Consider the following 16,352-nt stretch of genomic DNA (forward strand, 5'->3'; position numbering starts at 1 on the left):
GAAACCACCATCCAATGTAAAGACGAAGAATAGTCTAAAGATGGATAATTGAATGTTTTTTTTTTTCATTTTAATAAAAAATCCCAAAAGACATTCCAAAAGTTTCCTATATTTTTCAAACTGCAAACCATGTAAAAATTAAAATAGTGTAGACATAGAAGATTAAATGTTTTCAGTGTGTTGTTGTTTTTTTTCAGTTTCAGTGCAATAAAAAATCAATATTGTCATATACAAATAATGTTATATTTAGAATGTATTATAACAATAACAAGAAAGTAAATAAATGTATTAGAAGGTTTAATGCTGAAAAATATTTTTTTAATTTAAACATACAGAATGTTTAATTAGGGGTTTGTTTATTTAAATAAAACAAAGTAATCATCTTTTAAGATAAAACAGAAAAATTATGCTTTAAATGTTATTAAGCTACACCGCCTGTATATTTAACCTCTGCTCAAAATCCAATCAAATTATTTTACCAAATTTATTTCGAATGGATGCACTGTGTTATGAGTTACCATTTGAAATGAATGGAAAGCCAAAAAGATTGAGTAGATCGACATCATTAGGACGTTTTAATACGAGCTTGTACCATCTTCAGTTAATGAGACTGAGAAGCAATTCAAGCATCACTAAACTTAGACTGAGAAGTGATAGCAATTGCGTCCAACCCACTTTATAAGTGGTGGTCAAACTGCTTCTCAGTCTCATTAACTGAAGATGATACAAGCTCGTATTGAAACATGTTAATCAAGAGATTGTCGATGCACTCGATCTTTTTGGCTTTCCATTCATTTCAAATAATTAACTCATAATACCGCTCAGTTTAATAAACAGCTAACCTTCCAAACATAAAGTCTTCGTCCAAGAAAGTTTTTTGTAAACAGTTTTTTTTTGTAATTTTTTGTACAATTGTAGGTTTGTCTCGACCACGCATTGTTGTGCGACTATGAAGACAACTGTGGAGATGGAAGCGACGAAATTGCGGCGATTTGCTACAACAAGCAACCCAGGTACATCGATGGACGTAACATCTGAATGTTAACGTCTTATTTTATTGAATGCTTAGCATGTGTGGTATTAGTATAGAGATCATGTACTGCATACAGACGTTTGTTGAAAAGAGTCAAGATTAAAGTAACGAATGTCTCACGTAAAACAATAAATAAGGAGAAAAACCAAAAAAATAAATCAAAACAATGAATTTTTCTGGTTGTTGCTTTCCTAAATTGATGAATAAAGGCTCGTCACATAAAGGATAAATTACACCAATACACTAAAACAGTAGCACATTGATTACTAAACTAAAAAGTAAGGTTTCAACTGGCGATTATCACTCCATTATAGTTAAAGTTCCGTTGAAAACCGAACACTACGTACTGGGTGATGAACAATTTGGATACAGTGCTGCAAAAAACAGCTTAAATTACTATAACACGATCAAGTAAACCTAGAAGATAACGATAAAGGGATTTTTTATTTCCTCGATAATCATCGCTGTGCAATAGTTTTATCCATTTTTCAAGCACAAATTAAATAACAAACATAATTAATAGATATTTTATTATTTTTAAGTGTGTTATTTTTAGTCGTGTGTTGAAATCTCTGCTTTATTTTCTAAAGCCCTATCCTTTTGAATACGATTTTCAAGCCAAAAAAACTTTTTCTCTTCCAGGTGCAATTTCGAGCACGACTTGTGCGACTTCGAGCGTCAGAACGCCGACTTCCAATGGCAGCTCGCCTCACCAGGATCGATCACGGACGGAAGTCTTCTCCCCGCTCATGATCACACGCTCATGAACCCTTCGGGAAGCTTCATGTTCGCTGACCCCATGACCTCAACTGACCCCTCCTACAACGGCAAGGCCTGGCTCGGAACTCCAGGTAAGAATACAAATGACTTTAAAAGTGAGGTTGATTTTTGTCCTTATGTTTTATCCTAATAAAGATTGGCGCTGCAAACGCGCAAAAGGAGTGGCGTCAGTATGACAGTATAACATTAATTAGTAACTGCGCAACAATATTGTTATATTAAAATCTATAATGTATGTTGTCTGATTTACACGCTTTTACCAATTGTACTGGTTTAATGCTTAAGTTTTACGTCAATTACTCGACTTGAAGTTTACTTCCTCTCACAATGACCTGACTGGGACTTCAGGTGTTATTTTAAAAAAGACTTGACTTGGACTTGAGTTATTTTACAAATGACTTGACTAGGACTTAAGTCATTCCAAAATTACTTGTACGACTTGTTTACGACACTGGTGCTTACTGAGCCTAACGCTCTTTCCTGCTAAGGTTTGTTCAACATGCCTTCGACCAACTGCAAGGTCCGCTTCTACTACAACATCTGGGACGAGAGCGACGTGTTGTCGGTGTACGTGAGGACAGACTGGCAGAATAACCCACTGGTCGGCCTCAGCAGAGTCTACTCTACCTCCACTGACTCGAGCTATACACCCGGACAGTTCTGGCAGAGAGCCGAGATCACATTGACGGCTCAGTACGCCTACCAGGGTAAGTGATTAGTACGATGTTTTCTTGAAGATTTTTTTTTTCTTGTTTAGGATTTGGGGCGACATGCATGTTTTTTTTTATACTGCAAAATAGGAATGAAAAAATATACCTGGGAAGACAATAAAAAATACATTTTATAGCAACTGCAGAATTACTATATACATTTGAGTTTTTTACTTGACAGCATGATTTAAATTTTAAAACTAGATTTAAATACAAAGGTGCGATAGTAAAGTTATTCCTACATAGTTTTTTTAGTTCCACATTACAATAAAAGGTAAAAAAGCACAACAGTTGATCGATAAGCTAATAATTATCGTGTGTACAAGAGAGCGAAAGCCGATTCGACAAGAAATTCAAATCAGAGAGTAGCTGCTTACAAAAGTCAATTTTTAAACTAATTTAGTCAAGATTTTGCAAAATAAAAAAGCACACGGAATATCATGTGCTCTTTGGGTTAAAATGAAGTCGACTTGTTCTGAAAATGACTTGACTGGGACTTGAATTAGGCAAAAGATGACTTGGATATGGATTGGACTTGTCTTTTTGTTTTTTTGCAAAATACTTGACTGGGGCTTGGCTTGTTGTTTTGTGAAAATACTGGATTTAGATTATTTTAATTATTTTAAAACGACTTGTTTACACCACTGCTATTCGTAAAGGGTTAAAATCAAAACCACCATTTTTTGTTTTGAAATTTGTTTTACAAAAGACATGACTGGGGCTTGACTTTAATTTAATTTACAATGACTTGATGTGGACTTCAATTCAAAACGTCTTGTTTACAACACTTCCATATTCGTTTATGGTTAAAACAAAAACCCACAAAAGAGAGTTTTATTTTTATTAAAACAAACTCTATCATCCAGTCATCTTCGAGGCGGTTCACACCTCGGGCGGCTACACGTCATCCATCGCAATTGATGACGTCAGCTTCAGCGACGACTGCCTGTACGACCCCGACGGCCAACACGGCGTCATCCAGACCCCGAGCCCGCCCCCCTCGTCCTGCGGGGCCGGGTTTTCCCCCTGCACAAACGGAGGCTGCTTCGAGGAGAGTCAGCGATGCGATTTTGTCGATCAGTGCGCCGACGGGTTTGGGGGACCACCCTCCGACGAGAACACGTGTGGTGAGAGAAATTTGTTTAAATATATTTGTTTAAAAAAATGTTTTTATGCGAATGCAGGTCGGCAACTAAAGGAGTTACATCCTGGTATAAATAATTCAAACAAAAATTATTTACCTATGTAAATATTTTTTGACGAAAAAAAAACTCTAACGAGGAAATGTGTGTTGGGAGAAATTTTTGGGATACTTATTTTTTTCAAAATTATTTTTTATGCATTTTTATGCAAAGTATTGCTTGGCAGCGAAAGCACAACTTACACTTTTATTCTATTTTTTTTTTTAATTTAATAAAATAATATGTTTTCTATATAAATACTTTTACAAAAAAGTTTTGTTTAAGGTAAATAGTTTAAACGAAAATATTCTTCTAAGTAAATAATTTAAATAACAAAGCTTATAAAGCTACATTCTTGTTGTTATTTTAAAGTTTCGCGTAGAGAAGTCTGGTTATTTGAATATATATTTTGTTTAATTTTGCGAAAAAGAAGTCCTACTAACTTGCCTGGTTTTGTCGTTTAGAGAAATATTTACTATTATTTTCGCCAGCTTTTAGCAACGCTTATATGTTGGATAATTTTGTTTGAGGCGTAACATCCATTTTGAATAATTAATAAATTACTGTTTGTCGATGTCTATTACAACACTCAAACTATAGTTTTCCCAGTTCAAATTATCCGTCAGTTATTTGTGCTTGTTTAGCAATATTTGCCAATCCTTTCATAAAAACACATTTTTCCCTGGTACATACCGATATGCCTTGTAAACCGACCGATGTTTTTCGATCTACGTAAGAAGATTCTTAAACCTTTTTGTGCCCATGTCAGGATCGACTTGCACGTTCGAGACGATTGCTTGTGGCTGGACAAACTCACCATCGGCCAGCTACAACTTTGACTGGACGAGAGCTACCGGGGATGACCACACTACAGGGTCAGTTGCTTGTTGTGATATTAGAGCGATTATACAAACTGAATATGTAAAAAAGAAGATGTCTCTATACACGTTAATGACGTCATGACTTCAAATCGTAGCAATATACTTTAGAATTTCTTGTTCCTCTGAAAAAACAAACACAAAATAATGCAAACACGTAAACCAAACACGTGGAACTTATAAATGACTGATTTTGGCTCAGACAAGAAAGTCTAAAGTATAGAGCGATTATATTCAGATTTTTTTTTCGAAAAAGGGAATCTGTATGAGAGCGATTCTGTAGCTTTAATTTTGTCGCAACATCGATAATAGCTTCGCTCCTAACAATCTTTATCGTTTATGCCAACACTTGGTTTCGTGTATAATTTGATACGCGAGTGGTAGTTTTTTGCTTAAAATTTAACAGGTTTGGCTTTAAGGGCTGAAAAAGGTGCAGGGCAGAACTAATGGAATATTTATTTCAAATATTTAGTATTGTTTAACGTAAAAATGTAAGGTATGTAGAACTTGGTCCGTTGGCCGTTGTTTATTATCATAAATTGACTGAAATCTATATTGAGAACTCGAAAAAGCTACATATATATTTGTTTACTAAAACGTTTGTATGTACAAAATGCGAACGATAATAATAATCAATCTTATAAAAAATCTATTACTTTAAATATCCTAACAAAAAGTAACAAAAACCTAAATTGTGTTTATTCTGAGTAGTTAAGAGCTTTCCCAATCATTGTAAACTGCGTTGCATTTCAAGGTCGACCCAAGGTCATTACATGCAAGTTCGCATCGGTTCTTCGTCGCCAGTGGGCGCCAAAGCGCACCTGACGAGTGACGTGTACAAAAGGTCGGCCGAAACTTGCCAGATGAGGTTCTACTTCAAGTGGATGCTAGAAGGAACTGTAAGTCGCAATCCGTCGATACTGGAGTTTTATCAACGTTGTTTGTTAGATCACTGAACACTGTACACATTTGACGTTTGAAAAAGCTCGCCTAATAGTAGACTTGGACAACTAGATATATTTATGCTTTAAAAAATTAAAAATAAAGCATTTCATTTTTTCAAACTATAGTTTTGAATTGGAATTTGATAAGTTTAGTTTTCTCAATTTAGTTAAAATTTTACTTACTGACTTCTTGAAAATCGGATATAAACTAGAATTTAAACCTAAAACTAAATGTCATGGGATGCTGTTAAAGTGCCAAGGGATGATGTTCACATGCTATGGAATAATGCAATCTGTAAGCATTTGAGTAACGCTATTGAGTTCACATACGAAACGGAATTATTGCGCGACGCCTTTGGAAATATGGAAATATGTACGCGACTCACGTTCTGTCCTAATAATGAAAACCGAAACGGTTTAATCAGAATATGTGGCCTTAATATCTCCCTCCAATATTTCCGAGAATTTTCTAAGGACTGGTTTGTTAAAGCAGGGACTAGCTGTTCAAAATGATGCAACAACAGCTAAAACATATCTGTGTGTTGGAATACAACGTCAGTGTTGACAAATAAACCAACAGTTAAAAAATGATATAAATCTTGCTTTTTTAAACGCAACGACGTATAACTTTTTGCAGTCTGACGACGTGGCTGGCAGTTTAAAGATCTTCATGAAGACCGCCACCGCCGAGCCATTGCTCATTTTCCAATCACTCAGCACGCAAACAACCAACTGGATTCAAGCCCTGGCAAACATAGGCGAGGAAAGGTAAAGTTTAAGACGAAAAAATAGTGGTAAAATTGGTTCGAATTAATTCACGAAAAATTCTGCTAGTAAAACCAAGTCTTTAAATCTGTGTTTGAATGTATTTGAATTGATCTACGTCTTAAGAAGTCTTTGAAAAACCTTCTGTTGTTTTGTCAAATGTCTTTAAATAGTTTTTCAAATTATTTTAATGTCTACCTTAAGTTCTGAGTTTTGAAAGTTTTGTTAAAAAAAAAACAATTAAAAAATGTTTTTTAATTTTGCTGACAATTTCATTTATACAGTTTTGTTTTCGACCCATTTTCAAAAAAACGCCAAGCAAACCAATTTTAGGATTTTAAAAACCTAGAATTGTTCTTTAAAAAGTATTTAAATACATTTAAATTTCATAAAGTTGTGTGGCAACCCGTGAAAACTTAAATTTTTTTGTTTCCTTTGCTAAAGCAAAGTTAGAAAGAAACAAATTTTGTTCATGTATAAAAATATTTTCAAAAATTATCACTCACACTTTGAGCAAATGTGACAAAAATGCAACTTCGCAGAAAATTCGAGATCGTTTTCGAGGTGAACAACGGCGACCGATCTGGTTACGTCATGATCGATGACGTCACATACCTTGATTGTGACGACACAGCCGGTGCCGCGTGCGGAGCGGAGAGATTCCGATGCGATAGTGGGGAATGCTTGTACCTGGACGAGGTAAGACTTGATGTTCTTAATCCACTTGTTTAGATTCAGATTCAGGAGATTTAACATTGTTGTAAACCAATCATTTTGAAATAACTTAATTCCAAGTCAACTCATTTGTAAAATAACTTATATTCAAGTCAACTCATTTGTAAAATAACTTATATTCAAGTCAAGTCATTTGTAAAACAACCTAAATCCAAGTCCGGTCACTTATAAAATAACTTAAGTCCAAGTCAAGTGTTTTGAATAAACAGAAATTCAATTCCAAGTCAAGTCCTTGTTATAATATTAAACGTTAAACTATTAGAATTGGAGAACTCGTACAATTATGAGCAATAACTCAACTGAGAAATAACAAAAACGCAACATATAGCAAACATATTGCTTTATGTAGAAAAATTAAGATATATAACCCAATTTTCATAATAAAATGCCTTACGAAAACACTTCTTGACTGGGACTTGACTTAATTTAATAAAAAAGACTTGACTTGGACTTGAGTTATTTTACGAATGACTTGGCTGGTACTCAAGTCACATCCGAGTTACTTGTTTATAACACTGCCTTTGAAAAACAGAAGACAACTTAAAAATAACTTTGCCTCAAATCACCCTTATATTGTCAGGTTTGCGACAAGAAAGACGACTGTACCGACGGGAGTGACGAGGGTACTTGCTCGTTGAACCCCGGCGACTGTTGGTTCGATGGGGCTGCCTGGGGCTCAAGTGGGTGCCAGTGGGTCCAAAACCAAGACGATGACGCCGACTGGGGCTTGTCGGACGGCACTGGTAAGATTTGCGATTTATTTTAAACACGTATTTAGCGCCTTTTTTGCGTATGCACATTCGAAGTAAGGTAGATGGAACAAGCAATAGTCGTTTTTTAATATTGTTTGGCAAAACACTTTTTAGTAATTTTTTTTTTGGTTTTAGTCCTGAAAAATGACACTTATTGTTATTTCTAAATGCGCGTTTATGACTTTGATTAGAAACTCGTACGTATAGTTAATGTAATGTGACAATTGCTTCTATAAGTTCGAGATATACGGTATACATAATAGTTTCGAGGCATACCTTTGCGGAAATATTTTAAATATATGATTTTAAAGCATTTTTGTAGCACATAATTAATTTCGTTTCACTGTTTTGCCTTTTTCGTATAACTGGTTGCAGTCAGAAAAACTACAAAATCATCACGAATTTTTATTTTCATTGGCACTTTTATTATTATTGGTCGCCAAACTAGGACCCGCGGCCCAGATCCGACTTTTTTGGCCAGCGGCATTTTCCTCTAATAAACTCAAAATGGATTATTCAAAATTTATTGACGGAATGTTTTTCAGATGCATATCCAGGAAAATTTTAATGACATTTTAACTAAACGATAATTTTATTGACCTCAGTGTTTATGTTTTTTCAAGATACTTTTTATTTGTTTCGTTTAATAATGGTTATTTATCCTAAAAGTTTCGCGAGAAGAATTGCAAAAAGCTAGCATTATTATCAATTAAGGGTGTTAAAATAATACGTCATCAGAGATCACTAGCTCAGTTTTGGTCTTATGAGATGGTTACCCTGACTATACAGTGTAAGCAGATTTGTCAAAGTCAATTTAACACGAAAATATTGTTTTCTCACACAGACTTGGATTTTGGCAACCCGTTGATCGACGGACCCAGCCTAGACCATACGCCCGGTTCATCAATAGGCAGCATGGCTTACGTCAACGTCATCAACTTGCGTATCGGTGATGTGGCAAAGACCACTACCGGGCCCAACTCCTTCCCTGCAAGCCTTGGAGTCTGCACAATGAGGTTCTGGTACTACATAACAGGTGGGAAACCTTTATTTGCAGTAAATTTGTTTGTAGCTAGGTCTGGGATTGTAAGATTGTACTGATTCGGTGAGACAAGATTCCAGCTAGGGATGTCCGATACTGGACATCTTATTCCGATACCGATACCCGATATTTTGAACAAAATGTATGGCGATCCGATCCGATAGCATGTGACGTCATTAATATGCTTAAACAAGAAAAATCGATAAAATTACAGCGTGCAAAGGTAACTTTTTCCTGGTTATTAGACCTAAACTTGTTTTAGCAAATTCAGTTACATTCAGTTGTTAACCTACAACTCTTTAAAAAAAATACTTTATTGGTAACAATCACTCCTTCGGTTCACAAACCATGGTTAAAATACTTACTTCAAGTTGGTATAGGATCGGCACCGGTACCAGTCGAGTATGGGACGAGTACCGATACTACCCGTTGGTATCCAGTATCGCCTTCGATCCAAAGTTAAAGGACTTAGCCTAATTTTATCCTTACAAAACATAAATAACTCGATACCACATCCAAGTTAGTAAATTAAGTTCCATCTTCCATCTTGCCATCAAAAAATTGTTCAACTAGATTTATAGTATGATGTGGAGGAAGTGAAGTATGTTATCGTAATTAAAGTGGGCCTACTTAAAACAAGACATTAGTTTTCTGTCCTGTCTAAGAGTTTGTTTCACCAACTCACCTGCCAATGACTGAAGACGAGTTGTGGAAATGCAAGTTCGCTCGTTCGCTTCCGTACAACCAACTAGCTTTTCTACCAACCAACTCCCTTAAAAAACTCCTTTTTTTAAATCTTAAAACATAAACTCAAGGAGCTGGTCATTGTGTTGTTTTATCCATGTTCTAATGACTGTCTGGCCTGCTCTACTAACCTATACACTCAACATTTAAAACTAAACCATTAATAAATTGCGCCAGCTCCTTAGATTATCCTTAACACAGATTTCTCGATCTTCCATAACTTTCTCCTGCTCTTTAGGTTACTCCTCCTCCACCATCCTCCGAGTCCACATCATCTCCTCCTCAGGAGCGCGTCATCGCGCCGCCACTCTCTACGGAACTCCGTACGCCACCCAGTGGATGTACGCTTCCGTGCCCGTGGGAAACAACGACAACTTCCGGGTCCAGTTCGAGGTCGAGGCCGGCTCGACGTCACCGACCGGGGGCGTGGTCGCCATTGATGACGTCACGTTCACTCAGGCGTGTCGCGATGGTGAGTGACGTGTAATAAATTGATACAAGAGTGGTTGACTTTTTGAATCTTTATTTGAAGTAAAAATAAGTTGGAATTAATCAATAATTGCTGTTGTGATTTTGGGCAGGTTAATATGATCAGAATTCACCGAAAATGCATTTTGCTTAAATGTAATGGATTTCATTTCGCCTCATTTATTTGATGCCGTCAAGTTTTAGTTTTGCATTCAGAAACATAGCAGCTGAGTGTGTAAACTGTTGCTGTCATGTACAATTTTAATAAAAATAGCTCCTCTGGTATTTATATTTCAACGTTTTGATAACAAATATTATTACCAGAAAAGCTATTTTTTCGAATACCTAAGTGCGGTTATTATAAACCAAAAGCAACGTTACTCTTCAAATGTCCGGCCATCTTTTGGATTATAATTACACAATTGCACGTGTATCAAACGAAATAGTTTTTAGCAATTGTTATTTGTGGTCAAACTTATTTTTTAAGTAAGTTAATAAGGTTGATATTACTATATGCCACCGAGGGTCTTGTTTTCGGAACAGTGTAAGCCAATTCTTACAGTTATTTGGTGACTTATAAGTTTGAAAAACTGAAATCGTACCCGGTGCATCCCCTAAAACAAAACCGTCCATCGCGTTTTAGGGCAATCCCCAACACCGGCACCGGTGGTGTGCAGCGGCAGCGAGTTCTCTTGCACCAACAACGGATTACTCGAGTGCAAGCCCAACTCGTGGAAGTGCGACGGGTACCTGGACTGCTCGGACGGAACCGACGAGTTGGGATGTGCCCAAGTCACCATTCCTGGCACCACACCAAACCAGCACACCGGCCAGTGTGAAGATAACGAGGTGGGATATTTTTTTAAGAATTATTATTTTTTGAGTAACAAGATAGATCAGTGATTCCCAAACTAGTGTGCCGCGAAACTTTTTCTAATTATGGAAAGTTATTTGTATTACTAATAGGCATACACGCAAGCATTTTAGACTTAAATACACACTAACCATTACAAGTTAATAATATAGACATTTACAAATAAGGGCGAGTGTAAAATTACGATATATATTGATGTTCTGTTAAAAGTGTGCCGGGAATTAGTGAAGATTTTTTTAGTTAGCCGCGGACATCCCTTGTTCACTTTGATCTACAGTTGGGTTAAAGTAGTTTTTTTACAACGCACGGACAGACCGTACATCCGAACATTTCAGATTTAAAAATTTTCGAATGATTTAAATTGATGGCGTTATCGAGTGTAGGTGCTCATGAAAGAAGAAACTAAAATTGTAGTCAATAAAAAAAAAGCTACATTTCTATGATATCTCGTTTCATAGATTATTATTATTATCACTAGCAGTAGCCAGTGTTGTAAACAAGTCATATTGAAAAGACTGAAGTCCCAGTCGATAACAAGTCAAGTCCCAGTCCAAGTTATCGGTTGCGCAAGTCAAGTCCCAGTCAAGTCATAATTAAAGCAAGTCAACTTCATGTCAAATCCTTTTCTTAAATATCAAACTTTAAACTATTAAATCTAGTAAACTCATCCGATTGTGAGCAAAAACTCAACTAAAAATAATATAAATGCAACATATATCAAAAAATTGTTTTATGGGCAAAAATTAAAATAAATAAGCCAATTTTAGAAAAAAATGCTTAATGAAAACACTTTATTTCAACCCAAGTCATGAGTCCTTAAGTCAAGTCACTTGTCCAAAAGACTTAAGTCAAGTCAAGTCATTTTGCCCAAAAGACTTAAGTGCACTTTAGTAAAGTCATTGAGTTAAGGTATTACACCACTGAAAGTAGCAGACGAGCGGTAACATCACTTATATTCGTCTGCCTTTCTAGTTCCGGTGTAGCGACGACGTGTGTATCGCTGGCCTGTACGTTTGCGACGGAGTGGGCGACTGCATGGGTGGTGAAGACGAATTCGGGTGCAAGGCCAACCTCATCTGCTCCACCGGTCAGTTCTACTGTACTGACAACGGCGGTGCTTGTTACGACTCTTCCATGCAATGCGACGGATTCGTGGCCTGCGAGAGATACCAGGTGAAAGAACTGGAAACTAACTTGAAGCTTTTGTATTGGGCTTTTTGTTCTACGTAATTTGAACCGTTTTTTGTGATTTTTCCTTTGCATTTCATTATGTGCTAAACAGGTTAACTTGAAACTGTTGCCTTGCACTTTTTTCTCGTAAATCTTTTTTAACTGTTTTTTTTTGTTGGTCAACTGCTTTTTGAGCAGGTGAACCTGTCCAAAGTATTTTTTTATTTGGTAATTTTTAACTTAAATATTCGTTGAACATTGTCAATAAAGGGCAATTAAAAGGTGATGACTTGCTCTTACGAAACAAATGTTGGTCTCTTTGTATTTAGTTTGGGGGATATTTATTTGGGTAACTAATTGTGTTCAGTTAATTTTTAATTAAAAGTAGTTTTATTAAATCTGCTAAATTTTTGAAAAATTCTCGATTTTTGGCTTACTTTGTTTACAGTGTCAACATTTTTTTAAACTGTTTTGACACAGGAAGTTGGAAGGTTATAAGTTGAAAATCGGCAACAATATTACACAAGAATAGAAATAAAAAACTTTTGTTCTGTAAAACAAATTTTAAAAACTGTTTTTTTTTTCGAATTACTTCCAGATCAAATAGACGCAACAAGTTATTCAGTTACTCATACCAAACTAACATCTCTTCGCAAACGATATCTCTTTTTTAACATGTTTCTTTCACTATATCTCTTTTTTAACATGTTTCTTTCACTGGTTTTAGGCCGACGAGAGCTTGTGCAACATTTGTCCGGCCGACTATTGCCAGAACGATGGCACCTGTTCCCTCATGTCCCACGGCGCCCCGATGTGCGAATGCCCCGAGGGTTTCGTGGGCCAAAGGTGCCAGAAGACCAAAACGGTTCCGACCTCTATACCGCCAGGACTCGATTCAGGTGTGTGTTGCGACCAAGTCGGTGTTTTTTGATTGTTTTTAGATTCGCGCCTTTGACCAGTTAAAAAGCAGTGCCTATTTTGTTCAACGACAATAATTGAAATTGATGCAGGTCGATTACCGAGCAAAACTATTTCTGTTGGATGAAAAAACTGGTCCTAAAAAGTATTTGCAGTATAGATGCAAAACTATTGCAAAACTATTTCAATTTACAGTATATATTCTGCAATGGCTCTACTGGGATATTGGATCTTGTAATATCTATACTGGAATCTGAGACAAGTGTTTGGCTTTGTGATATGTTATTGTTATGCCTAGTTCAGTTTAGGCTGCACATTTGCGCCTTTAGTGGCCAGAATATTGTTCACAATTTAGATATCCTTTAACATGCTTTTTTTGATATTAAAATTGCAAACTTTAAATTTGTCGATTACAAGGCATTTGTTTAAGTGTTGCTGTTTCTTCTTCTTTTTTTACAATTCAAATAAATTAAATCGACTAAAGTTTAATTTTATTATAACGTTAAATTTTTAAATAAGACAGAACATAAATGCAAACCGTTAAGCTGGTCTTGCAATATCGATAAAATTCGCCAAGATGTTAAATCTCTTCATAAATCTTACAGAAAACATGTATACTAAAATATACTATAGAGTAAATAAAGCGAAATATTATTACTCTTCCAGGAGCGGTTGCTGGAATCGTTATCGGAGTTCTGGTTGCTGTCACACTGGTTGTCGCACTTTTCTACTATTTGCGAAGACCGTGAGTAAAAGTTTCTTTATTTTTAAAAAGAAAAGGTTTAGTTTCGTGAAGTGCGTTTTATCCTAACGATAACTGATAAAGGTGCAAATTAATACCGATAAACGCATATTATTTTATACAGGTTTAGGTTTAGTTTCACCACTTGCATTTTGTATATTGACTGGTTCGACTTAGTCGAAAGTAACACAACACAGGGTTGAACACAAGTAATGAATTCCGCACTCCTGTGAGACTCTTATATATACAGACTCTTATATATACAGACTCTTATACATACGTAATAAAGGTATTTCATAACAATCCAATCCAATACAGTATCGCATAGAAACAACTCTCCACATATCATATAAATGAACAACAAAAGTCCAATCACGAGATAGAATATATTATAATAATAAAAAGGAATCTTGATAATGAATTTCAAAGCCAAAAAAGTCAAGTAGATCGACATCATCTTGATTAGGACATCATCTTCAGTTAATGTTACAAGTTCGAATCGAAACGTCCTAATCAAGTTGATGTCGATCTACTCGACCTTTTTGGATTTGAGATTCATTATCAAGCTACATTACAGATCCGTGCATATAGTGTGCCTAAAAACGAAAATTATTTGCGCAGAACAAAGGGTCATCCCAGCTCCGGCCTGGCAAGTTCCTACTCGAACCCGATCTTCGACCAACCGTACGGCTCATCCAGTTTCGGCCTTCCGGGCAATGAGAGCACGGAAATGACCGCAACGACCTTCGGAAGCCACGAGGCGAGCGCCGAAGCCGGTTTCTCCAACCCGGGTTACGGAGACGAAGGTCTTCAGGATTTTGGAGAACCGGCCCCAATTTACGCCACGCTGGGTAAAGGCCCTTCTCGGGGGAGAAGGTCTGACGATACCGACGCGTGATAATTGCTGTTTTTTCCTGTTTTTTTCTGTTTCTTGCTCCCACACTTTGTAGTATTTTATTCTTTCATTTTTTTTGTCCACGCAATTCGTGCAATAATCGCCCTGATTTTTATTCGATGTATGAAGAATTTTCGTGCAATATATGATCGCGTACATGCAATGTGCAATTTTATACGATTTGTCGTTATAAAAAAATAAATTACCTTAATTCTATGGCGCGTGTTTTATTCAGAAACAGACAGCTTATTGTTGTTTTGCAGGATTGATAAAAAAATCTTATTTGGTACCGGTAGTAAAAGTATTTTTAGATTTGGCAAGTCTGTAGTGCAACATTTTATGGTTTCAAGTATTCCTGTTTTAATTTGTTAAAATTGTTTTAATTTTATATCTAGCAATAATCCAAGATTACCATAATCCGATATGAAAATCAAATCAACTCAGAAACAAATTTAAATCTACTTAAAAATTTAAAAATATTTTATCAAACAATTTGGCAGGAAGATAGCCTTTTTTATTTCCTATTTGTTGATACATATCAGGAATTTTTTAGCTTTCTATCAGGAATATAGTTAGAACTCTTTTAAACCGGTTTTAAACACAATTTGGAGCAAAACATAATAACTTTGGAAACTGTGAGGATTTGTATTTTTTAATCAATCCACAGTTTATTTGAAAAAATATCTTTTTAATTTGAAAGTTTCATTCAGCGGTTTGTTAGAAGTGTCTAAAACTGATTTTAACTAAACTATGAACTTTTGCAAACAAAAATATGTCATAAGGATTTTTAAAACTTTAGAAATGGTACCTTATCGATTTTGAACATTTTTTTAGTAAAATAATTTGCTTTTGTGAAGTTTTAAGGATTTATATAAATTTCAGTTTTCAATTAAGGAAATTTTGATACAAAATATTTAAATTGATTTTACAACTTCAAAAAAAAAGTTTTTTTTATATATAACCTTATAATTATTTTTTTTCCTACAATTTAAGTAGAATTATTTTAAGCCGGTATAAACCAGGATTTTAATGTGAAATTGTTTTTTATTTAAGTTCAATTTTCGCAAATTTGTGGATTAAAAGGTATTTCTATAATGGTTTGCTGTTTCTTCTGTTTTATTACGATTCAGGTAAACTAAAGCGACAAGTGGGCGAAACCATAAGTTTGATTTACTAATAACTATAGGGACCGCAAAAGTCAGTTTTTTTTTTTTAAAGGACCTTGTCTGTCCACGAATCAAAGAATAAAGTTGTTTTCAGCAACTAGAGGACTGTTTCTAAGAAGTTTATAGGTCAAAATAAAGTTAAAATTTACAATAAAGTTAAAAATTTTTAATAAAGTCAAAATTTGTCAAATTATGGATTTTCACAAAGTTTTTGCGTTTCTTGAGAGTAATTTTTGTAAAAATCGCCGTGGAAGCATTGTAAATCAGGAACTGCAACATAATTAAACCATATTAAAAGCAGGAAAAATGTCACAATGCCCACTTGGATCAGCAGTAACTTTTATCGCAAATTGTTCATTTTTTTTTTATTGTTACGTATTTAAATAATTCATATAAAACACTTCATCTTCATAAACGTGGTCTTTTCGAAGATCAACAGTTTGGATTTTAGGAATAGCCTACTGACATTCTGTAGGTACAAAAATGCCTAACAAAGCTAAATCTATCGCCAAAAAAACGATGCACTTTTTATAACCAATAAAACACCTTGACTTT

At 35.3% G+C, this 16,352-nt stretch overlaps 1 protein-coding gene across 1 annotated transcript in view; it reads left to right on the top strand.

Annotated features, from left to right (window-relative positions):
- Positions 1–14,634, top strand: part of LOC146170234 (MAM and LDL-receptor class A domain-containing protein 1-like) — a 116,598-nt gene extending 101,964 nt beyond the window's left edge. Inside the window, exons 106-121 of the mRNA XM_083387969.1 lie at positions 919–1,013; positions 1,676–1,884; positions 2,302–2,520; positions 3,390–3,650; positions 4,474–4,579; positions 5,337–5,481; positions 6,164–6,294; positions 6,834–6,990; positions 7,607–7,769; positions 8,623–8,814; positions 9,803–10,036; positions 10,676–10,881; positions 11,879–12,079; positions 12,804–12,975; positions 13,661–13,739; positions 14,358–14,634. Coding sequence (XP_083244095.1) covers positions 919–1,013; positions 1,676–1,884; positions 2,302–2,520; positions 3,390–3,650; positions 4,474–4,579; positions 5,337–5,481; positions 6,164–6,294; positions 6,834–6,990; positions 7,607–7,769; positions 8,623–8,814; positions 9,803–10,036; positions 10,676–10,881; positions 11,879–12,079; positions 12,804–12,975; positions 13,661–13,739; positions 14,358–14,634 — 2,847 coding nt within the window. The remainder of the gene's footprint in view (positions 1–918; positions 1,014–1,675; positions 1,885–2,301; positions 2,521–3,389; positions 3,651–4,473; positions 4,580–5,336; positions 5,482–6,163; positions 6,295–6,833; positions 6,991–7,606; positions 7,770–8,622; positions 8,815–9,802; positions 10,037–10,675; positions 10,882–11,878; positions 12,080–12,803; positions 12,976–13,660; positions 13,740–14,357) is intronic.
- Positions 14,635–16,352: the final 1,718 nt, after the last annotated feature.

This window comes from Ascidiella aspersa, chromosome 1 (genome assembly GCF_963924565.1).
Source record: "Ascidiella aspersa chromosome 1, kaAscAspe10.2, whole genome shotgun sequence".
In the NCBI taxonomy this organism is placed as follows: Eukaryota; Metazoa; Chordata; class Ascidiacea; order Phlebobranchia; family Ascidiidae; genus Ascidiella; species Ascidiella aspersa.